Genomic DNA, 24065 nt, shown 5'->3' with positions numbered 1-24065 from the left:
GTTCTTTTCCGGATTTTTTGGTTCCCTGCAGGGACAGGACACAGGGAATGGTTTCCCAGTGCCACAGGGCAGGGAGGGACATTGGGATTTGGGGATTTTTTTTGGGATTTGAGGAAGGAATTCCTGCCCGGCAGGTGGGGAGGGCCCGGGCTGTGGCAGCTCCTGCACCCCTCAGGGCCCCGGCCTGAAAGCTCCGGGACGAGGCTGCCGGGCACAGAGGGGGCTGTGCAGGTGCAGGAGTACCCGGGCTGATCGCTGTGGGTGCCTTCCCACCGGGATATTCCCGTTCCCAGTGGGTTATTCCCTCTCCCACAGGGATCTCCCGGGCTCCCCCCGCCCGCCATGGCGGCCGCTCCCCTCAGCGGCACCAACCACCGCGCGCGGCGCGGGGGGAACCGGCACCACCCCGCCCGCGCTCGGCCCGTACCACCCGCACCGCCGCGGGGGGGGAGCACGAACCCGGCGCGTACCACCCGCAGCACGGCTGTGGGGAGATTTACTTGGCTCCAACGCCGAACTGAACTAGGAGGAGCGGGAAGTCCCCCCTCCTTCCGGCGATCTTGGTACCGCCCAGCGCATCGCGCACCGCCCCCGGTCCCACGTGAGCGGTTTCCCGGCGTGCCCCGCGCTCGGCCGCAGCAGCCGCCGCTTCGCTCCGCGCCCCGCGCTCCCGGGAGCCGCCCGAGCGAACCCCGCGCGGCGGGGCCGCGCCGCCCGCCGCCGCCATGTCCGGCGGGGACTCCACGGCCGCGGCCGCCGCCGCCTCCCCGCAGCCGCTGCCGTTCTCTCTGCCGAAGCCGCCGCCCCTCATGCAGCTGACGCCGGGCGACGCCGTGCGGCCGGTGGGCTCGGGCGCCGACCAATCGCCGAAGAGCGCGCGGCTGGCGGCGCGGCCCGATTGGCCGGCGGGGAAGCCCGTCAGCCTGCTGGCGCCGCTGCTCCCGCCCCGCGGCGAGCCCGAGCCGCTGCTGCCCTTCGGGCCCGCGGCGCCGCGGCCGCCGCTGCGCGGGCGCCTCCTGGGCCGCTGCGGGGGCTCCCTGCTCAGCCCCGCCATGCGGCCCGGCGGCGTCGACCGCGGCTCTCTGATGGTGAGTGATGGTGGGGCGGGCACGGAGCGGCGCCGTGCGGGAGCTGGTGCTGCCTGCCCGCTCCGGGGGTACGGCAGGTGGGGTGGGATGGGCGTGCGGGAGGTTCTGGGTATGCTCGGTGAGGGAGAGGGTAAAACCTTTCTGGGTACCTGTCACCCGTGCAAGGAAGAAGTTCTTGTTCGTGTCCGGCTGGAACTTCCTGGGTCAGTCCCTGCCTGGTCTCTGGTGCCGTTGGGGGGTCCTGCTCGGAACCCTCCGCACCCAGGGACAGAGAGGTACACACAGGGGGACTCAGGGATAGACACACACAGACAGGGACACCCAGGGGGACACAGGGATAGACACACTCAGACAGGGACACCAGGGGTATCCACAGACAGGGACACTCAGGGATAGACACACACAGACAGGGACACACAGTGGGGCTCAGGGATAGACACACACAGACAGGAACAGCCAGGGATATCCACAGACACTCAGGGACAGCCGGGGATAGACACACACAGACAGGGACACTCAGTGACACCTAGAGACAGACATGCACACCCAGGGCTGGGGCTCCTCTCCAGGCTGAGCAGCCCCAGCTCTCTCAGCCTTTCACAGAATTCACAGAATTTTGGGTTGGAAGAGACCTTCAAGATCATTAAGTCCAACCCATGCCCTAACATCTCCACTAGACCATGGCACCAAGTGCCACATGCAGTCTTTCCTTAAACACCTCCAGGGATGGTGACTCCAGCACCTCCCTGGGCAGAACATTCCAGTGCTTTATCAACACACGCTTAGTGTCATCTGTGAATTTACTAATGAAAGACTCAGTACCTCATCCATGTCAGCAGTGAAAATACTGAACAGGACTGGCCCCAGCACAGACCCTGAGGGACACTGCCAGTGACTGTCACCAGCACTCTCTGGGCACAGCCAGTTCCTAACCCAGCACTGAGTGCTCCTGTCCAAACCATGGGCTGCAGCTTTTCCAGGGAATGCTGTGGCAGGCAGTGTCAGAGGCCTTGCTGAAATCCAGGTACACATCCACAGCCTTTCCTGCACCCACCAGGTGCTCACCTGTTCATAAAAGGAGATCAGATGCTCAAACACAACCTTCCCCTCCTAAAGCCTGGCTGGCTGGGTCTGATCCCCTGGCCATCCTATAAGTGCTGTGTGATGGCACTCACTATAAACTGTTCCATGACCTGAGCAGTGCTGAGGTCACACTAACTGGCCTATAGTTAACAGGATCCTCCTTCCCACCTTTTTTATAAATGGGTGTCACATTGACCAGCTTTTAGTCACCTGGTCCTTCACCAGTGTTCCAGGACTGCTGGTAAATGATGGAGAGAGGCTTTGCAAGCTCATCTGGCAGCTCCCTCATCACCTGGGGTGGATCCCCTCTGGGCCCATAGATTTATGAACATCTCAGCAGTTCTCTGGGTGCCTCCTCCTGGATAATAGGGGCACCATTCTGCTCCCTGGCACCCTCTGCCATCCCAGGGGGACAGCTGTCCTGAGGACAACCATCTTCCCACTAAAGACTGAGGCAAAGAAGGAGTTAAGCACTTCTGCTTCTCCCCATCTGCAGTTACTGACTTCCCTCCCTCATCCAGCAGGGAGCAAAGGCTGGACCTGCCCTTCCTTTTACCATTGACATATTTGTAAAAACATTTATTATCTCTTCTGGGCACTGAGATGCTCCAGGTGCTCCAGTCCCTGCTGTGCTGAGGAGCCAGGGCTGGGCACAGCAGCCCAGATGTGCCTCAGAGGGACAGGGTCATTCCAGATGTGCCTCAGAGGGACAGGACCAGCACCCTGATCTGCTGGGGATGCTGTTCTCAGGGCACACTGGATCCCAGAGCTGGCTGGGTGCAGAGCTGGGAAGGGGCTGGAGCAGCAGGAGGGGCTCAGGGAGCTGGGAAAGGGGCTCAGCCTGGAGAAGAGGAGGCTCAGGAGGGACCTTCTCGCTCTCCACAAGTGCTGACAGCACCAGGTCCCTCTGAAAACAAAGAAACCACTGCAGAAAGGGTCAGGGGAGAATTTCAGGAAGCACTGTTCCTCCTGGAATCACCTGGGATTTGGGAGGCAGGAGCTGTCACTGCATGTGCTGTGATTGAGGAAATTCAGGTGTTCTGTCCAGAGGATTCAAACCTTTTCAGTTCTCGTGGTCTCTTTGTGTGACCCCAGCCCAAGGGAATCTTCTGGGATAAGAAAAATCATTGGAAATCGGCTTTTGGACTGGAAGGTGCTAGAGTTAGGAGAAATTCAGGAGAAATCCTTCCCTGTGAGGGTGGGGATGGAATTCCAGGCTGCCCCTGGATCCCTGGAAGTGTCCAGGGTCAGCTTGGAGCTCCTGGGGTAGGGGGAGATGTCCCAGAGGGTGGAACTGGGGGAGCTTTAAGGTCCCTCCTACCCAAACCATTCTGGGACTCTGTGATCAATAATCTGATTTCTTTTCTCTCTTCTCCAAAGGGAAATTCAGCCAAGGTTTATCTCACCTCTCGGAGGAACAGCCAGTCCTCAAAGTGCTCCAATAATTAAAATAATAAAAAAAACCAACCAAGGGATCTCCCTTTGTTCCCTTTGGTGAGTGTGGTTGGTGATTTTGTGTTTTCCAGATGGGCCACCCAGGAATGCCCCACTACCCCCCCATGGGCATGCACCCCATGGGCCAGAGACCCCCCAACATGCCCCCAGTGCCCCATGGGATGATGCCTCAGATGATGCCCCCCATGGGAGGGCCCCCCATGGGGCAGGTAAGCACTTCAGCACTGTTTTATTATTATTTTATTCTCATTTTATTGTTATTGTATTGCCAGTAATTCTTGTGGTCCAGGATTATTTTATCCCCTGAGCTGGGCAGATCTCCCTGCAAAAGGAACATCAGGAATTCAGGGATTTTATCCTGCCCAGTTCAGGCTCTTCTCATGGGGAGCAGGGAAGGGAGGAAGCTCTGTTACTGTAATTAGAAATTGGTGGGAGAGCAGGTAATTAATTAATTAATAATCAGTCCAGAATCTGGGATTTATTAGTGTGCCTCTGACTCTAAATCCATCATTTGGGATTCATTATTGCATCTCTATCTTGAATTATCAATCCATAATTTGGGATTTATTAGTGTGCCTCTAACTCAAAATCCATAATTTGGGATTTGTTAATGCATTTCTAATTGTAAATCCATAATTTGGGATTTATTAATTAATCTCTAATTATAAATCCATAATTTGGGATTTATTAGTGCATCTCTAACTTGAATTCTCAATCCACAATTTGGGATTTCAAAATCCATAATTTGGGATTTATTAGTGTGCCTCTAACTCTAAATCCATAATTTGGGATTTATTAATGCATCTGTAATTATAAATCCATAATTTGGGATTTATTAATGCATATCTAACTTGAATTATCAATCCACAGTTTGGGATTCATTAATGCGTGTCTAACTTCAATTCTCAATCCACAATCTGGGATTTATTAGCGTGCCTCTAACTCAAAATCCATAATTTGGGATTTATTAATGCATCTCTAATTGTAAATCCATAATTTGGGATTTATTAATTCATCTCTAGTTATGAGTCCATAATTTGGGATTCATTAATGCATCTCTAATTATAAATCCATAATTTGGGATTTATTAATTCATCTCTAATTATAAATCCATAATTTGGGATTCATTAATGCATCTGTAATTTGAATTATCAATCCATAATTTGGGATTTCTCAATGCACCTCTAACATGAATTATCAATTGATAATCTGTGTGCCTCTAAATCCATAATTTGGGATTTATTGATGCATCTCTAACTTTAATTATAAATCTGTAATTTGGGATTCATTATTGCATCTCTAACTTGAACTGTCAATCCATAATTTGGGATTTATTAGTGTGCCTCTAACTCAAAATCCATAATTTGGGATTTATTAATGCATCTCTAATTATAAATCCATAATTTGGGATTTATTAATGCATATCTAACTTGAATTATCAATCCACAATTTGGGATTCATTAATGCATGTCTAACTTCAATTCTCAATCCACAATCTGGGATTTATTAGTGTGCCTCTAACTCAAAATCCATAATTTGGGATTTATTAATGCATCTCTAATTATAAATCCATAATTTGGGATTTATTAATGCATCTCTAACTTGAATTATCCATCCATAATTTGGGATTTCTTAATGCACCTCTAACATGAATTATCAATTGATAATCTGGGATTTATTAGTGTGCCTCTAAATCCATAATTTGGCATTTACTGATGCATCTCTAACTTGAATTATCAATCCATAATTTGGGATTTATTAGTGTGCCTCTAACTCAGAATCCATAATTTGGGATTTATTAATGCATCTCTAATTGTAAATCCATAATTTGGTATTTATAATACTCTTAATCCCACCAATTAATTTGATTTTTTTGTTACCTAAGAGGCAAGTTGAGGTTTGTTTATTTTTTAATTAAAAAGAAATATCAGATGAAGGCTTTTAAATAAAAATTGTGTGTTTTGTGTGGAGAATATGCTAAAATAAAATGAATTAAAATGGAATTGCAGATGCCTGGGATGATGCAGTCAGTGATGCCTGGAATGATGATGTCCCACATGTCCCAGGCTGCCATGCAGCCCACGGTTCCTGTGAGTTTAATTCCACTTTTTTTCAGTTTTTAAAACCTCTTTTAGCATTTGTTGTTGTTTAATCTTTGCTCCCTTCAATTAGAAAATAAAAATTTAGATTTTAAATATATTTTTCATTACAGTGGAGTTTTGTGTGGCTCTTTAATAGTTACAAAAATAAGATTTTTGTATTTTCATCACTCCTAAAATTCCTTTTACTTTTCCCTTTATTCCTTACCCTTCACTTGCTGGAGTTTGGCAGGAATCACTGTGACCTTGGATTGTTAAATCCTCAATTTTCTCTTAAACTGTAATTTTTTAGAGAGTTTTAATTCAATATTAAAGTGATTAGAATCCATTACAAAGAGATTTTTTAATTAAAAGTTCCTGCAATTCAGTTGAGTATAAAAATTGCTGGAATGGCTCAAAGAATGAGGAATTCTTGGGTGGAAATGGAGAAGGAAAAGGTAAAATACAAGTGAAATCTCTGAGGGGAAAAAATTAAATTAAATCCTGTTATTAAGAAATAAATTTAGACCAAGCCTCAGAGATGCACTTAAAACCAGTTCCAGTCCTTTCAGTGCAGAAAGAATTGAATTTTATTTTTATTTTCCATATGCAGATTTAAATCCTTCAATTCCTCTGGAATTTCCTGTGGTGCTGAGCACAAACCTTGGCTGTGCTGATTAGGAGCAGTGAAATTCCTAAAAATCAGAGTTTTGGTCAGATTCATGCTCTTAAAACAAATTTAAAATTCCTAAAAATGACTATTTTGGTCAAATAATGCTTTGAAAATACACAGCAAATTCCTGTTGGGTAATATCAAATCAAATCAATCCAATGTAATTTATTTTCATTTTTTTAACCAATTTTTCTGTTTTCTGGAGGAATATTTGGAATTTGTAGCTGAGAACTGAAAATAAACCTTAAGTAAAGTTAAATCCCCCAAGGGAAAAAAAGGGAAAAGTTGGAATTGTGTTGATTTTTTTTTCCTGAATTGGAAGGAATTTCAGGAAGAGCTCCAGAAATGCAACTTTAATGCACCCAAAGCCTTTTGTCCCATAATTATCCCGTTTAATGATGTTGCTAATTGCTTATTTAGGAGCAGGAATAATGAAGAAGGAAGCAGGAATCCTTATTTAAGGAATTAGTGGCAGAAAGGCCTTGCTTGGATAATGAATATTGGATTTTTTTAGGATTTAATTCCTCAGTAATTAATTATTTAAATGCAGTTGTTTAAATGTTTAATTGTTTTCATTTCATTATTTTTACAGCCAGGAGTGAACAGCATGGATGCCCAAGTAGGTGAGTCAACAACTTGATATCATTTCAAAATATTTAACCAAAATCAGCTGAAACATTAAAAAAATTCCACTTTTCCCTAAAATGGAGTGGAACATTCCAGCCCTGGAATTTTTATCATGCACACATGGAGGGATTTTTTAGGAAAATGAAGCTTTTTATTAATTTTTAATTTATTTTTTTCAGGTGTGACCCCTCCTGGAACTCAGGTATGTACAAAACACAATTCCAGAACGTTGGAATTCCAGTGGGGTGTGGGGCAAACTTGGTTTGAGGGATTTAAAGGAAAACATGAATTCTTGTTTTTACTCCAAGTTTTTGGTTATTCCTTGAAATCTGTGCCAAGTTAATTATTAAATACAGATGATATCCAAATGATTCCCATGAATTTCCATCCTGGACTGGCAGGAAATCCAATTTTCCTTGGCATTTCCAATCACTGCTCCACAGGAGCGGATCCAGTGCTGATTGCAGGGAATTCTTGGGAAAACTCCATGGAAAGCAGCAGGAATTGTTGTGGGAGTGAGCTCAGGGAGACAGAATCTTCCTGAAACAAATTTGGGAATTTTCCCAAGACTCCAAGTTTTGGGATGCTGCAGGAATTGTGATTTGGGGGATGGAAGTTGGACCCTCTGGAATGTGGAATTGAACAGCTGCACTCCCAAAAAAATGAGATTTTGGGGAAAAACACTGGCTTGAGGTGTGATTTGGGCTGCCTGCCTTTGCTGTGCTGCTGAAATTGGGGAATTTTGGGATAGTTTGGGCTGGAGGCAGCAGGGAATGAGGATTTTCCTGGTTTTTTTCTCAGACAACACATCCCGTGGTGTCCACAGTGCAGCCAAGCTCCAGCACCAGCAGCTCTGCCAGCGAGGAGCACGCCAAGCAGGTTTGGATCCCAACATTGCTCTGCAACTGGACCCCCATTTCTTCATTCCTTTGTCCATTCTGATAGCACAGGGTTAAAAATGTTTCTAAAATCATGGGATTGTGTATAACAGATCCAGGGGTGCAAAGAAAGGTTGGGTCTGGCAGGGCTGGGAAAGGAACCAGGCCTGGGAATGAATGTTGGGATTTGTCTTTATTGGATCAGGTGAAACTGCACCTGTGTGATCATCATGTGATAAATAATGTGATTGGCAAATGTAATAATTGTTTGGTGATTGAATATATTATTGTTTGATCATAATGAGAACCATGAGAAGCGATGTAATGGTGACAAGAATCAAGAGAAAGGAGATTTTGGGACCCTGATGGAAATCACAAGAATCCCTGCTTGGATAAGATCAATGTATAGAATAGAACAATATGGGTTTAATAATTATTTTATAGTTCCATAACAAAAGGGAATAAAAACCTGTCCCTCTGGAATCCATGTGCAGTCAGATTTGGGGTTGTACCCCTGATCCCAGAGCTCTGCAATAAATCACCTGCCCACAATCATCCTGTCATTCTGTGTTTGTACATTAACAATTTTGATGAATTTATTTCATTTTTCTTTTCTCCCCAGAAATCCACGTGGACAGAGCACAAATCCCCAGATGGAAGAACTTACTACTACAACACTGAGACCAAGCAGTCCACGTGGGAGAAGCCAGATGACCTCAAAACCCCTGCTGAGGTAATCAGATCCCAAATTAATTCTGGCATCATTAGGGTTTCATCAGGATTTCCAAGCCTAGCACGTGCAGCAGGGAGAATTCTGCTGGAAGCAATGGGAGCAAACTTTTCCTGTGAGAAATATTCTTGGAATGTTTGGATTGTTCTCCTTGTGTTGGGAGAACCTGAGGGAGCAAAGTGGCCAAAATTCCTCCATTTTCCTCGTTTTTAGATAGGTTTTTAAAATTAAAAATGTGCCTTTTAAAATTATTTAGAAATGTAATGGGGAAATTATTTACAGAAGAAAAAATTCTTAAAAGTTCCCATTTTGGTCAAATTATTGCTCTGAAAATACACAACAAATTCCTGAGAATTCTCTGGTTTATTCCTGTTGGGTAATATCAAATCATCTTGGTGCAATGTGATTTATTTTCACTTTTTAACCAATTTTTCTGGCTTTTTGAGAAATATTTGAAGTTTGTAGATGAGAACTGAAAATAAACCTTAAGCAAAGTTAAATCCCCTAGGGAAAAAATGGAAAAACTTGGAATTTTGTTGATTTTTTTTCCCATAATTGGAAGTAAGAGCTCCAGGAATACAACTTTAATACACCCAAAACCTTTTGTCCCATAATTATCCCACCTAATGATGTTGCTAATTGCTTATTTAGGAGCAGGAATAATTAAGAATGAAGCAGGAATCCTTATTTAAAGCAATACTTGGAAATTTTTTGATTTTTCTCTCCATCAGCAATTGTTGTCCAAGTGTCCCTGGAAGGAATATAAATCAGATTCTGGGAAGCCTTATTATTATAATTCCCAAACAAAGGAATCCCGCTGGGCAAAACCCAAAGAGCTGGAGGATCTTGAAGGTAAAAGGCTGCTGGACTTGTCTTTTATTAAATATAAATTAATTACATTATTTATTTAAATAGCAATAAAATCAGCTGAGTGAAAAGAATAAGTGTAAAAAAACAAAAGGAGTAGGCAACAGTAATTTAATTTTTTTTTTCATGAAATTCTGTTTAATAATCCTGAGTTTCTTTCTGGGTCTTTGAACTCTTTTTTTACAAATTAAAATTATTATTTTAAACTGAAGAGTCATTTTTTTCTTTCTGTAGTGTCATTTCTAAAGTTTATTTTAATTTTGACTGATTTCAGTCTTTGAAGGCCACAAACATTAAAATTTTTGATAGTAACAAGAATATTTAAATATGCTTGTATTAAATCAAGAATTACCAGAACTATGAACTATTTTAAATCCGTATTTTAATTGTTTTTCTCCTTTTTCCTCTAGCAATGATTAAAGCTGAAGAAAACAGGTACTTTTTAACATTATGCTGATTTTTTCCTGGGGGCCTTTAAGCCTTTCCTGGGGATCTCCAAACCTTTTCTGAGGAGGTTTAAACCTTTTTATTGAGGGTCTCTGAACCTTTCCTGGGATCCTTCTGCCCTTTTTCCTGAGGCTCTTTGAACCTTTCCTGGGATCCTTCAAAGCCTTTTGCCTGAGCTTCTTCAACCCTTGTTTTTTTTCTAAGGTTCTTCAGACCTTTTTTTCTTGAAGTTCTTAAAACTCTTTTTCCTGGGAGGCTTCAACCTTTTCTTTTTCCTGAGTCTCTTCAAACCTGTTTTCTTGAGGGTCTTTCAAACCTTTCCTTCAAATCCTTTTTTCCCTGAGATTCTTCAGACCCTTTTTCCTGAGGTCTTTCAAATATTTTTTTTCCTTCAAATGCTCTTTTTCCTGAGATTCTTCAGTCCCTTTTTCCTGAGGTCTTTCAAATCTTTTATTTTTCCCTTCAAATGCTCTTTTTCCTGAGGCTCTTCAAACCTTTTTTCTGAGGGCCTTCAAACCTTTCCTAGGATCCTTCTAACACTTTTTCCTAGTGCTCTTCAACCCTTTTTTTTCCTGAGGGCCTTTCAAACTTTCTTCCTGAGGGTCTTCAAACCCTTTTTACTGAGGGACTTTCAACCCTTTTTCCTGGGAGCCTTCAAACCCATTTTTTCTGAGGTTCTTCCAACCCTTTTTCCCTGAGGTTTTTCACGCCCTTTTTCCTGAGGTTCTTCAACCCTTTTTTCCTGAGGTTCTTCAACCCCCATTTTACCTGAGGGTCTCCAACCCTTTTTTCCTGAGGTTCTTCAACCCTTTACCTGAGGCTCTTCAAAACTTTCCTAGGAGCCTTCAAACCCATTTTTTCTGAGGACCTTCAACCCTTTTTTCCTGAAGCTCTTCCACCCTTTTTTCTGAGGGCCTTCAAACCCTTTTAGCTGAGGTTCTTCAAACCCTGAGTGCCCACAGGCCTCCTCCAACTCCTCAACTCCCCCAGCCCCTCATTCCCTTTTCCCCCTCCTTCACCCCTCTTTGCCCTGCTGTCCCAGCTCCATCCCTCCAGGTGACAATTGCTATTTTGTCCCCAGCACGAAGCCGGACGACGCCACCGCCACCACCTCGGCTCCGGCCGCGGCCACCGAGAGCGCGAGCGGGGCCAGCGCGGCCCCGGCCACCGAGAGCAGCACGGCCACCTCTGCTGCCACAGGAGCTGCTGCTGAGGGGGACCCTGCTCCTGCTGCTGCCTCAGGGGACACGGACAGCGCTGGCACGGCCACGGCCGAGGAGCAGGGCCAGCCCAGCGCCGCCCCCGGCACGCAGGACAGCAGCGCTGACACCGGCACTGCCACCACAGAGGAGGGGGCCAAGCAGGAGGGGACAGCAGAGTGAGTGATGGGGATGGCAGTGAGTACTGGGGACAGCAGAGTGAGTGCTGGGGGATGGCAGAGTGAGTGCTGGGGACAGCAGTGAGTGCTGGGGGCAGCAGTGAGTGATGGGGACAGCAATGAGTGCTGGGGACAGCAGAGTGAGTGCTGGGGGACAGCAGAGTGAGTGCTGGGGACAGCAGTGAGTGCTGGGGACAGCAGAGTGAGTGATGGGGACAGCAGAGTGAGTGATGGTGACAGCAGAGAGTGATGGGGGATGACAGTGAGTGATGGGGGCAGCAGAGTGAGTGCTGGGGACAGCAATGAGTGCTGGGGACAGCAGAGTGAGTGCTGGGGGACAGCAGTGAGTGCTGGGGACAGCAGAGTGAGTGCTGGGGACAGCAGAGTGAGTGCTGGGGACAGCAGAGTGAGTGATGGGGATGGCAGTGAGTGCTGGGGACAGCAGAGTGAGTGCTGGGGACAGCAGTGAGTGCTGGGGACAGCAGAGTGAGTGCTGGGGACAGCAGAGTGAGTGCTGGGGACAGCAGAGTGAGTGCTGGGGACAGCAGAGTGAGTGCTGGGGGATGGCAACTCCAGGGAGGTTGGTTGGGATGGGGTGTTGGGAGGAAATCATTCCCTGTGTGATCTGGAGCAGAGATTAAACAGAGTATTTAGTGAAAGGACGCACCTTGGGCACTGGGGTGGAATTCCCAGAGAAGCTCTGGCTGCTCCTGTGTCACTGTAAGTGTACAAGGTTAGGTTGGACAGGGAACAGAGACTAAACAGAGCAAAAGGAATAAATAAAATTGGTATTTAGTGAAAGGATGACCCTTGGTTCTGGAATGGCATTCCCAGAGAAGCTCTGGCTGTTCCTGCACCACTGGAAATGTCCCAGGTCAGGTTGGACAGGGAACAGAGCAAAAGGAATAAAATTGGTATTTATTGGAAGGATGCACCTTTGCCCTGGGCTGGAATTCCCAGAGAAACTCCAGCTGCCCCTGGATCTCTGGAGTGTCCCAGGTCAGGGTGGAGCAGCCTGGGACATTGGGAGCTGTCCCTGCAGGATTGGGATGATCCTGAATGTCCCTTCCCACCCAGCCCAAACACCAAGATCTCCCCACAAACCTGCAGCACTCTTAGAGTTCTTCAAGGAAATGAAGAATTTACCACAGGACAAGTTGGCTTTAAAATTGAAGGCAGGCTTGGATCAGGGACTGGGGAGAAATAGGGTTTTTTTGCCTAAATAATTCATTTATTTTGATCTTTATTTCATCAGTTGTGGTGCCTGGAAGGAAAAGCCTTATATAAATGATTAAATTTTTTTTTTACTATGAGTTGCTATTAAATAAACTCTTTTTTGTGGTGGTTTTTGACTCTTCAGTGCCTCTAACTTAGGGGAAAAAAGTGAATTAATAAAGTTCTTTTTGTTTTAGTGCTGCTGCCAAGAAGGAGGATGAGGATGCCCAACCAGTGAAAAAAACCTACACGTGGAACACAAAGGAAGAGGCCAAACAAGCATTTAAAGAACTGCTAAAAGAAAAGGTATTGGGGCCAATTATTAATATTTTATTGCCCAATTATTAAAGTTTTATTGAGCTACAAAACCTGCTTTTATTTGTTTTATTTGCCTGTTTTGGGGCAGAATTCCTCACTCTTGAGGAAATCAAGGAAAAGAGCATTGCAGTGAAATGTTGGTTTAGGTTGAAAATAAAATGTTCCTTTTTTTTCTTCTCCCTGTGGCTATTTTAAGGGTGTTAATTCCATATTAATTGATTAAGTAATTAATTAATCCATAATTCCTGTTTTCACAGAGGGTTCCATCCAATGCTTCCTGGGAGCAGGCCATGAAAATGATCATTAATGACCCCAGATACAGGTACTGACTTCTTTAATTCCTCACCATTTTCAGGGAATTGACTTCCAAAAACTCCAGAGTTCTCTCAGGAAGGGACATTCCTACACTTGTGCCATTGGCAGGGAATTTTCTGCCTTTCCTCCAGAAGGAAATGCTTCCAGCAGCTGAGTTTTCATTAGGAAGAACTGTGGGAATTGGTATTTTGTGCTGATTTGGGGATTAAAATGTACAAATTAATTTTATCTTAAATCTGGATTATTCAAACTTGCTGGCTTTTTCTTTCTGGTTTTCTTTTTTTTCTGGTTTTCTTTTTTTTATTTTTTCCTTTTTTTCTGATTCTCTTTTTTCTGATTTCCTTTTCTTTTTTCTGATTTTCCTTTTTTTCCTGGCTTTTTTCTTTTTTCTTCTGATTTTCTTTTTTCTTCTGATTCTTCTTCTTTTCTGAATTTCTTTGTACTCTCTTCTTCATTTTCTTTGTCTTCCTGACTTTCTTTGGTTTTTTTTCCTGATTTTCTTTTTTCTTCTGATTTTCCTTTCTTTCAGATTTCATTTTTTTCCTCATTTTCCTTTTCTGATTTTTTTTCTGATTTTCGTTTTTTTCCTGTTTTTCTTTATTTACAATTAACATTTTCCTTTCCTTTCCTGGGAAGTGCTTTGGCAAAACTGAGTGAAAAGAAGCAAGCCTTCAACGCTTACAAAGTTCAGACAGAGAAGGAGGAGAAGGAAGAAGCCAGATCCAAGTACAAGGAAGCCAAGGAATCCTTCCAAAGATTCCTGGAAAACCATGAGAAGATGACATCCACCACCAGATACAAGTGAGAGACTGGGGACAGGAATCTGGGATAAAAACTGCTGGCAGTGCCACAACTGCCACTTTTAACTTTTTCCTTCCTTTATCAAAATTTAAAAATAAGAAATTCCAAGAGGGAAAATCAAGGAGAATTCCTATAAGGTGTTCCTGCTTGGGCCAGAGCTCTGGGGGATTGAGTCAGCAATAATTAATAATTAATAATCAGTGATTAAGTGTGTGTTTGCAATGTGCTTTGCCCAGGAAAGCTGAGCAGATGTTTGGGGAGATGGAAGTGTGGAATGCCATCTCCGAGCGGGACCGCCTGGAGATCTACGAGGACGTTCTGTTCTTCCTGTCCAAGAAGGAGAAGGTAAAAATTCCCTTTGGGTCATCAACACCCCTCCCTGCTCCTGGAGCTCTGCACACCTGGGCACAGCAGCAGCAACAGGGAAGGGCTTTAGTGGCTTTTGTGCTGTGGATTTCACCATGGGGGGAATCTTCAGAGGGTTTTGGTCAATCACGTGATGGATTTAATTCTAAATCAGTGAAATAATAATGATAATAACAACAACAATAATAATGGGTTTATTGGGATTTATTCCTGCTGGATTTCACCATGGGTGGAATTTTTGGAGGATTTTGATTAATCACATGATGGATTTTATTCTAAACCATTGAAATAATAATGATAATAGTAATGATAAGGGCTTTACTGGGATTTGGTCCTGCTGGATTTCACCGTGGTTGGAATCTTCAGAGGATTTTAATCAATCCCATGATGGATTTTATTCTAAATCAGTGAAATAATAACAATAATAATAATGATAATAACAATAATAATAATGGGTTTATTGGGATTTGTTCCTGATTGATTTTACCATGGGTGGAGTTTTCGGAGGATTTTGATCAATCCCATGATGGATTTAATCCTAAATCAGTGAAATAATAATAATAATAATAATGATAATGATAATAATAATAATAATAATAATAATAATAGTAATGGCTTTATTGGGATTTGTTCCTGCTGGATTTTACCATGGGTGGAATCTTCGGAGGATTTTGATCAATCTCATGATGGATTTTTTTTGAAATCAGTGAAATAATAATGATAATAGTAATAATGGTTTATTGGGATTTATTCCTGCTGGATTTTATACCATGTGTGGAATTTTTGGATGATTTTAATCAATCACATGATGGATTTTATTCTAAATCAGTGAAATAATAACAACAACAACAATAACAATAATAATAATATGGGGAAATGGTGTTGTTCTGTGTCCATGGCCAGGGTGGTGGTAATAATAATAATAATAATAATAGTAGGAAATTGTGTTGTTTTGTGTCCAAGGCCAGGGTGCTAATAATAATAATAATAATAATAATGATAATAATAATAATAATAATAATAATAATAATAATAATGGGAAGTTGTGTTGTTCTGTCCAAGGCCAGGGTGCATGGGGCTTGCTCCCTGTCCAGGGCAGGAGTTGGGATGGGCTGAGCCCAAACCATCCACAATCCCACAATCAATTAAAGACAAACCCCACATTTCTCAAACAACATCTTCCATTTCTACCCAAACCGAGCCCAAATAAACCACCTTTCCCCCTCAGGAACAAGCCAAGCAGCTGAGGAAGAGGAACTGGGAAGCTCTGAAGAACATTTTGGACAACATGGCCAATGTCACCTACTGCACCACGTGGTCGGAGGCGCAGCAGTACCTGATGGACAACCCCACCTTCGCCGAGGACGAGGAGCTCCAGAGTAGGCAGAGCCTGCAGGGAGGGTCTGCTCCCCTGGGAACAAAACCCTCATTTCTGACCCTCCTTCTCCCTTTCTCCTGCCAGACATGGACAAGGAGGACGCCCTGATCTGCTTTGAGGAGCACATCAGGGCTCTGGAGAAGGAGGAGGAGGAGGAGAAGCAGAAAAGTTTGCTGAGGGAAAGGAGGAGGCAGCGCAAGAACAGGGAGTCTTTCCAGGTCGGTGGGGTTTGGGGTTGTGTCCTAAAAATGTCATGGGATGTCATTGTGTTCCCATCATGGGATATTCCAGGTGATGGGATTTCCATGTTGATTTTTTTAATTATTATTTTTGATTTTTTAAATTTTCATTTCTGAGGGTTGGTTCAAGGAGATATTTGCGGCATTTTCTCTGCTGTGTTAGGTCAGAAAGCTGGAAAAAAAAAATCCCAAGGGAATGGGCCTGGATGGGACGGAGATGCAGGTGGAATTTTGTAAAACAGGGAATTATGGAACTTTCTGTGCTGCCCCCAAAAAAACTCTGCTTTTGACCTGAAGCCTTGGAGAAAGCTTCCAAAATTCAATAATGGGACTAAAATCACTGGTGTGTAGTTTAAATAGAATTGGGTAATGTTAAAATATTGTAATAAATATAAAAGAAAATGAAGATTTTAGGGCAAAGGTTTCTTTCTTCACTTTCTTCTTAGGTCTGAGGAGTGCTTTTAAATTCAGTAAAAAATCTGTTCAGCCATTAAGTCAAAAATAAAACTAATTTAAGTACTAGTTTTTAATTAAATAATTAAGCTTTAAAAAAACCTTGTGACAAGTAAAATACAGAATACAAAATACATCACCATTCCTTCATTTTGGACTTAGTAGCTAAAAGTACTGCAGCACTCACTGTAAATAGATACTATACACACTTACATATAAATGTATTATTTCACATATTATTCTTTCTCATTTATTCTTTCACATTTATTCTTTCACATTTATACTATACTATAAATAACTAATTAGCAACTAAGTCTGAACACAAAATTCTGGCCAAAAAAAAAAAAAAGAAAAATAAAAGTAATGTCGTGGTGCCCCGTGTGAGGATGGAACTCAGGTGATGAGACTGAGAAAAGCAGGAAGAAGAACACAGAAAGTGATTTTTTCAATACTGTTGGAACAGAAATGGAATTGCACTTAGCACAGCAGTCCATCCCAGCTGGTGGCAAGGAGCAGCCTGAGGAGTGACCCCAAATTCCATTTCCTGTTTTTTGCAGCTGTTTCTGGATGAGCTGCACGAGCATGGGCAGCTGCACTCCATGTCCTCCTGGATGGAGCTGTACCCAGCCATCAGCTCTGACATCAGGTTCACCAGCATGCTGGGCCAGCCTGGTAAGGAGGCTAAATCTGCCATTAGTCCTGGTTTTAACAGCTCTGGGCTTAAACCTGAGCTGTGGCTTAACCAACCCCTCCCTCAGGATCCACAGCGCTCGACCTGTTCAAGTTCTACGTGGAGGATTTAAAGGCTCGGTACCACGACGAGAAGAAGATCATCAAGGACATCCTGAAGGTGAGGACTGCTCCTGGAATTCATTCCCATGGAGCTGGGGCTCCCCTGGGATCCCAGGAACTGCTGCTGGCCCTGTGCCCAAGGAGCTCTGTGTTCCAGGACAAAGGCTTTGTGGTGGAGGTGAACACGTCCTTCGAGGATTTTGTCACTGTCATCAGCTCCACCAAAAGAGCCACCACGCTGGATGCTGGCAACATCAAACTGGCTTTCAACAGTGTGAGTGCACTATCAATCACTGATTGATTGGGGCATTGATTGATTGATTGATTGGTTGGGGCATTGATTGGTTGGGGCATTGATTGGTTGGGGCATGGATTGGTTGGGGCATGGATTGGTTGGGGCATGGATTGGTTGGGGCATTCACTGACTGGGGCATTCATTGATTGGGGCATTGATTGATTGATACATTCACTGATTGGGGCATTGATTGATTGGTGCATTCACTGATTGGGGCATTGATTATTGATTGGGGCATTGATTGGGGCGTTCACTGATTGGGGCATTGATTGATTGGTGCATTCACTGCTTGGGGCATTGATTGATTGGTGCATTCACTGATTGGTGCATTCACTGCTTGGGGCATTCACTGATTGGGGCATTCATTGATTGGGGCATTCATTGATTGATACATTCACTGATTGGGGCATTGATTGATTGGTGCATTCACTGATTGGGGCATTGATTGGTTGGGGCATTGATTGATTGGGGCATCGATTGATACATTCACTGATTGGAGCATTGATTGATTGGTCCATTCCTTAATTGGTGCATTCATTGATTGGTGCATTCACTGATCAGTGCATTATTCAATCCCAATGAATGGAATTACTAAATCCTAATTAACAGAACCATAAAATCCCAATAAATTGAGTTATTAATCCCCAACAAATGGAGTTACTAAATCCCAATTACTGGAATTATTAAATCCCAATCACTGGAATTATTAAATCCCAATTACTGGTGTTATTAAATCCCAATTAACGGAACTGCAAAAATCCCAATAAATGGAGTTATGAATCTCCAATTACTGGAGTTATTAAATCCCAATGACTGGAGTTATTAAATCCCAGTGTCTGTAGTTGCCCCACCCCAGTGTGCAATTAGCCCACCCCAGTGTGCAATTAGCCCACCCCTCTAACGAGCCCCCTGCTCCCCAGCTGCTGGAGAAGGCCGAGGCGCGCGAGCGCGAGCGGGAGAAGGAGGAGGCGCGCAAGATGAAGAGGAAGGAGTCGGCCTTCAAGAGCATGCTGAAACAGGCCACGCCCGCCATCGAGCTGGACGCTGTCTGGGAGGATGTGAGCATGAGAGTTCCTGGGGAAAATTCCAGAATCCCCAAACTTGTGAATCCCCCAACCCGTTAATATTGGAAATCCCCAAATGCCCAATCCGGGAAATCCCGAAAATTGCCGAATCCCCAAACCTATAAATCCCAAAAATCCCCAAATTCCCAAACCTGTTAATCCCAAAAATCCCCAAATGCCCAAACCTATAAATCCCAAAAATCCCCAAATCCCCAAACCTGTAAATCCCAAAAGTTTGGGATTTGTTTGGAAATCTGGGATTAAAAGAGTTTAGCCCTGTAGAGGTTCAGGGGCTTTTTCAACTGGTGAAAAGAAATATATTTTCATTATTTTTAAAATTATTATCTTTATTTTTTCATTTTCCCTGTTATTTTTCCTATTCTTATCTCTTATTTTGTATTATTTATTTTTCTTATTATTTGTGTTACTTCTTCATATTTCTGTTAGGTACTTTTATTTTTATTCCTTCAGGATTTTAGTGTTCTTATTTTTCTTCTTATTTTTATTTTGCTTATTTTTTCTTTCCCTTCTTATTTTTCTTATTACTTTTCTTATGCCTTATGATTTTTATTCAGCATTATTATTTTTATTACTTTTTTCTCTTTAATTTTTATCATCTTTATTCCTTTATTTCTTATTGCCATTACCATGACCATATCATATTTTATTCTTTTCTTTGATTTATTCTATCCCAATATTTTAATTTATAATTTAATTACTTTGAATGTCATTAACAAAATTAATTTTCCTGGCAGATCAGAGACAGATTTGTGAAGGAGCCAGCATTTGAAGACATCACCCTGGAATCTGAAAGGAAAAGGATATTTAAGGATTTCCTTCATGTGCTTGAGGTAATTATTCCTTTTTATTTTTAAATCATTGGACAGCAGACAATAAAAATTCCTTCTAAACTGGCTGGGAAGGATTTAATGGAATTTTTTCCATAAAGTTAATTATTTTTAATCAATTATTTTGATTTTTCATCTCTCACACTTGGGGGTTTTGCTCCATTTCCTCCAGTTGAATTTTAAATTTTGATTTAATTCCATCATTTCCAATTAGGCAGAGCAAGGGGTGGGTTTAGGCCAAGCTTAACTTGGATCCAGCTGTTTGTGCTGGCTCCTGGCTGCTCTGAGTGCATCTTTGGGCATCAAATCCTGGATTTATGGAGCTTGGAACCTGTCCCAGCCCTTGGGGATAAAGATCCCACCAGGTTTTTGTGATGATTTTATGGAATTTTGAACCTTTCCCAGCTTTTGGGGATGGGGACAAACATCCCATCAGTTTTTTGGGATGCCCTGTAGGAGATTATGTGGTTCTGCCATTAAATGTTGATTTTATGGAGCTTTGAACCTTTCCCAGTTTTTGTAGCCAAGGATCCCACCAGTTTTTGGGATGAATTTATGGAGTTCTGAACCTTTCCCAGTTTTTTAGCCAAGGATCCCACCAGTTTTTGGGATGAATTTATGAAGTTTTGAATCTTTCCCAGTTTTTGTGGCTCAAGATCCCACCAGTTTTTGGGATGAATTTATGGAGTTCTGAACCTTTCCCAGTTTTTGTAGCAAAGAATCCCACCAATATTTTGGGATGAATTTATGGAATTTTGAACCTTTCCCAGTTTTTGTCGCCAAGGATCCCACCAGTTTTTGGGATGAATTTATGGAGTTCTGAACCTTTCCCAGTTTTTGTGGCCAAGGATCCCACCAGTTTTTGGGATGAATTTATGGAGTTCTGAACCTTTCCCAGTTTTTGTAGCTCAAGACCCCACCAGTTTTTGGGATCTGTGTAGGAGCTGACGAGGATTTACTGCCCCATCCCCAGGGAAGTGTTCCTTCCCCATGCTGGGATTTTGGGAACCCCCAAGCTGGGATTTGAGGGCTTTTCCAAGGCCAGTCCCTGCTGGAATCCCAAGCTGTCCCCTCCTTGCCTTGCCCACAGCACGAGTGTCAGCACCACCACTCCAAAACCAAGAAACATTCGAAGAAATCCAAAAAACATCACCGGAAGCGCTCGCGATCCCGCTCCGTGAGTATTCCCGGGACCCTCCCTCTGCCATCCCAGCTGGGCTGGGGGATTCCTGCTGGAGTTCCCAGCATTGACTGGAATTCTCCCCTGGCTCTGTGGGAAGGGCTCTGAGTCTGAGGATGACGACAGCCACTCCAAGAAGAAGCGGCAGCGCTCGGAATCGCGCTCGGTGTCCGAGCGTTCGTCCAGCGCCGAGTCCGGTACGGGGTGGGATCCATGGGGTGGGATCCATGGAATCTGTGGGGTGGGATCCATGGGATGGGATGGAATGGGATCACTGGGATCACTGGGATGGGATGGGATGGGATGGGATGGGATGGGATGGGATGGGATGGGATGGGATGGGATGGGATGGGATGGGATGGGATGGGATGGGATGGGATCAGTGGGATGGGATGGGTTCCATGGGATGGGATGGGATCCATGGGGTGGAATGCATGGGCTGGGATGGGATGGGATGGGATCCATGGGATGGGATCCAAGGGATGGGATCCATGGGATGGGATCCATGGACTGGGGTCAGTGAGATCCATGGGATGGAAGGGGGTCAGTGGGATCAATGGGGCGGGATGGGATCCATGGAATCAATGGGATCCATGACATGGGATCGATGGGATCCATGGGATGGGATCAGTTGGATCCATGGGATGGGATGGGATCCATGGGATGGGATCAGTGGGATGGGATCAGTGAGATCCATGGGATGGGATCACTGGGATCCATTGGATGGGATGGGATCTGTTGGATCCACGGGATGGGATTGAAACCAGCTGTGCTTTTATCCTTTGGGATTTATCCTTTCATTCCTGGGGTTTTTGGCTTCTCCCTGTGGCTGCAGAGAGGAGTTACAAGAAGTCCAAAAAACACAAGAAGAAGAGCAAGAAGAGGAGGCACAAATCTGTAAGTGAAGCTCAGATTTAAATTGGGGTGTGGACAGCCTGGCAGTAATCCCAGATGGATTTTCCTAGGGAAAAACCGGGATCAAGCTGCAGGAGGGTACTGCCAAAACAACAACTTTGTTGTATATTCCTGATACTCAACCACTTGAACCTGCTGGATTTGGAGGGTTGGCCTCCACGAGTCAGCTGGGATTTGCTGTTTGTCCTGGCAAATCCAGGAGTTCCCTGGGAAGGATCCCAGCCATTGCTGGTGCCTGCCTAAGCAGCAGGGTTGTGTTGGGAGCTCTGAGTTGTACAAGAGCAGCAAAAGGGTTTAAAAAGCAGCAGGAGCTTCACTTCTTCCCTGCTGGGAAATCCTGGCACAGGATTCCCAGGAAAACTTCCCTACCTGTGGCAAGCGTGGAATGGGATGAGGTTTAAGGTCCCTTCCAACTTAAATCATTCCATGATTCTCCAATTCTTCAAATACAAGTTGAACTTTAAAATGCTCCACATTAATATTCCCTTATTTTTCCCCTCAGGATTCACCAGAATCCGATGTGGAACGAGAGAAGGACAAGAAAGAAAGAGAGAGGGACAGTGAGAAGGAAAGAGCCAGACAGAGATCCGAGTCCAAGCACAAATCTCCCACAAGGAAACGGCCTGGGAAAGATTCTGTAAGCTCTGCTCCCTCCCTGAGTCTGGGCTCTGGCAGGGGCACCTGCTGGGTGCAGCTCCTCAGGAGTGCTCTGGGACAGCCCTCAGTGGGATTGGATCCTCCCGGAGGTCTCTGCCAGTCCCAGTTTGGGATTTGGGGTTTCTGAGGAGCCTCCCTGGAAATGCCACCCTGCCACTGCCCCTCTGTCCACAGGGAAACTGGGACACCTCTGGCAGCGAGCTCAGCGAGGGGGAGCTGGAGAAACAGAGGAGGACGCTGCTGGAGCAGCTGGATGAAGATCAATGAGGAGATCCTTGATACCAAAAATGTTTACAGGTGGCAAAATAAAACCAAGCCTTGTGTGGGCGAGGCCCTGGGGCCGGTGGCCGGTGGCGCTTGGCCACAGCAACGGTGGCTTTTAGTTTTTTACCACTTCAGTCCAGTCAAAAGTAGAAAAATCCATGGAATTCTGAGGGCAAAGCTGTGCCTGGCCTGGAGCTGCGGGCTGGGATCCCCTGGAGGGGACAGAGGTGGCAGCAGTGTCCCCAAGCACTTTGCAGTGTCCTTCCCAAGGCAGGGAACAGCCCTGGGCTGCCTGGGCAGAGCCCAGCTCAGCTTCAGCAGAACAATTCTAATTTAATTCCTTGTGCTTTCCTCCACTGCTGGATTTGCTCGGGTGGGAAGTTTTGGGAAGGCAGCAGGAGCAGGGATCCATGTCCCGATGGGTTCTGCAAACCCCACGTTTGGGGTTGTTTGTCTAAGTCCCGACTCCAGCAATCCCGAACAAATCCCGGGAATGTGGGGCTGGGAATTGTCCCGCTGTGCCAGCAGAGGGAGCGCTGGGGACACACCCACCTCAATTCCCAAATCCCAAATCCCAGCCCTGGCTCTCCTCCAGCGCTCCTCTCACCTTTCCTCTCCCCCTTGGGAAAACCCAGGAATAAAAATGCAATGTCAAACGCAATTCCATGTGTTGCCTTAAGAGCCTGCTGCAGAGTGGAGCTGCAGAGCAGAGGAGGAGGAGGAGGAGGAGGAGGAGGAGGAGGAGGCAGCTGCAGCCCTGCCCCAGCCCTGCACGGTCAGGAAGGTGCCCCAGCCCTGCTCGGGAGGACATTTGGGAAGCCGCTGTCCTTGGAATATTTTTGTACATTTTTATCGATGATTAAACCTTGTCTTTTAGCATGTACTGGTATTTATTTCTCCTTAAATGCTCTGTGCAGCTCTGAGCCACAGAACCACTCACAAAACCTGCTGGAAGATTCTTCAGATTCCCTCTCAGGAATTTTTGTCCTGAATTTTGACTCCTTTTACCAGTGCATGAACACCCAAGGGATCCATTTCTCCAGGGAATTCCCTAGCTGGGGTAGTTACAAGGCTCAGAATCCTTCAGAACACCCTGAGAGTGAAATGAGCTCTTCAAAATACAAAATCCACGAGGTTGTAACCATTTTTTCCTGGGGTGCTTTGGGATTTTTTTCCTGGTATGCTTTGGGATTTTTTTCCTGGGATGCTGTGGGATGGGAAAGCACACCCCAGTCCTGCTGTTTCCCCCTGGAAGGTCACTGCTCATCACCCATTTATTTCCTGGGGTAAAAACCCTGGATTTGGTCAAACAGCTTGTGGGGATTTTTGGTATCCATGGCTGTTTGCTGTGGAAATCCAGGTTGGAAGCAGGGGCAGGGAGGAAATTCCAGGTTTCCCTGCAGTGGCTCTCCCAAGGAAGGATGGGAGGTTTTTAATTGCTATAAAATGAAAATTAAAAGGGGAGATGATGAATTGCTGCTCCAGGACTGAACACTCAGCAGGTTTGCTTTCCTTCCCTGGATTTATTTTCTATCCCAAGGTGGGAATGCTGCAGCAGAGTTTGGAAAGCAGGAGGGGCAGCAGGAATGGAATGTGCATGGATTTGGGAGGATTTCCAGTCTGGCAGCTCCTGAAGGTTTGCAGGAGGAACTCCCAACTCT

At 44.7% G+C, this 24065-nt stretch overlaps 1 protein-coding gene across 1 annotated transcript; it reads left to right on the top strand.

Annotated features, from left to right (window-relative positions):
• The first annotated feature begins 988 nt into the window (after positions 1 to 988).
• On the top strand, positions 989 to 23283 carry LOC116999007 (pre-mRNA-processing factor 40 homolog A-like). The gene is made up of 26 exons (XM_033065289.2): positions 989 to 1088; positions 3698 to 3835; positions 5636 to 5716; positions 6970 to 7000; positions 7184 to 7206; positions 7806 to 7883; positions 8505 to 8615; positions 9344 to 9464; positions 9890 to 9914; positions 11008 to 11304; positions 12717 to 12825; positions 13095 to 13159; positions 13789 to 13953; positions 14190 to 14298; positions 15548 to 15698; positions 15782 to 15915; positions 16947 to 17061; positions 17148 to 17239; positions 17339 to 17455; positions 18397 to 18534; positions 19296 to 19391; positions 20479 to 20565; positions 20669 to 20765; positions 21404 to 21465; positions 21986 to 22120; positions 22315 to 23283. The coding sequence occupies exons 1-26, from the start codon at positions 1053 to 1055 to the stop codon at positions 22405 to 22407; spliced, it is 2706 nt and encodes a 901-aa protein (XP_032921180.1). The 5' UTR covers positions 989 to 1052; the 3' UTR covers positions 22408 to 23283.
• The last annotated feature ends 782 nt before the right edge of the window (positions 23284 to 24065 follow it).

Source organism: Catharus ustulatus, chromosome 7, assembly GCF_009819885.2.
Source record: "Catharus ustulatus isolate bCatUst1 chromosome 7, bCatUst1.pri.v2, whole genome shotgun sequence".
NCBI lineage: Eukaryota > Metazoa > Chordata > Aves > Passeriformes > Turdidae > Catharus > Catharus ustulatus.
Note: the sequence above shows the minus strand (reverse complement) of the source record. Positions and strands in the feature narration are given on the sequence as shown.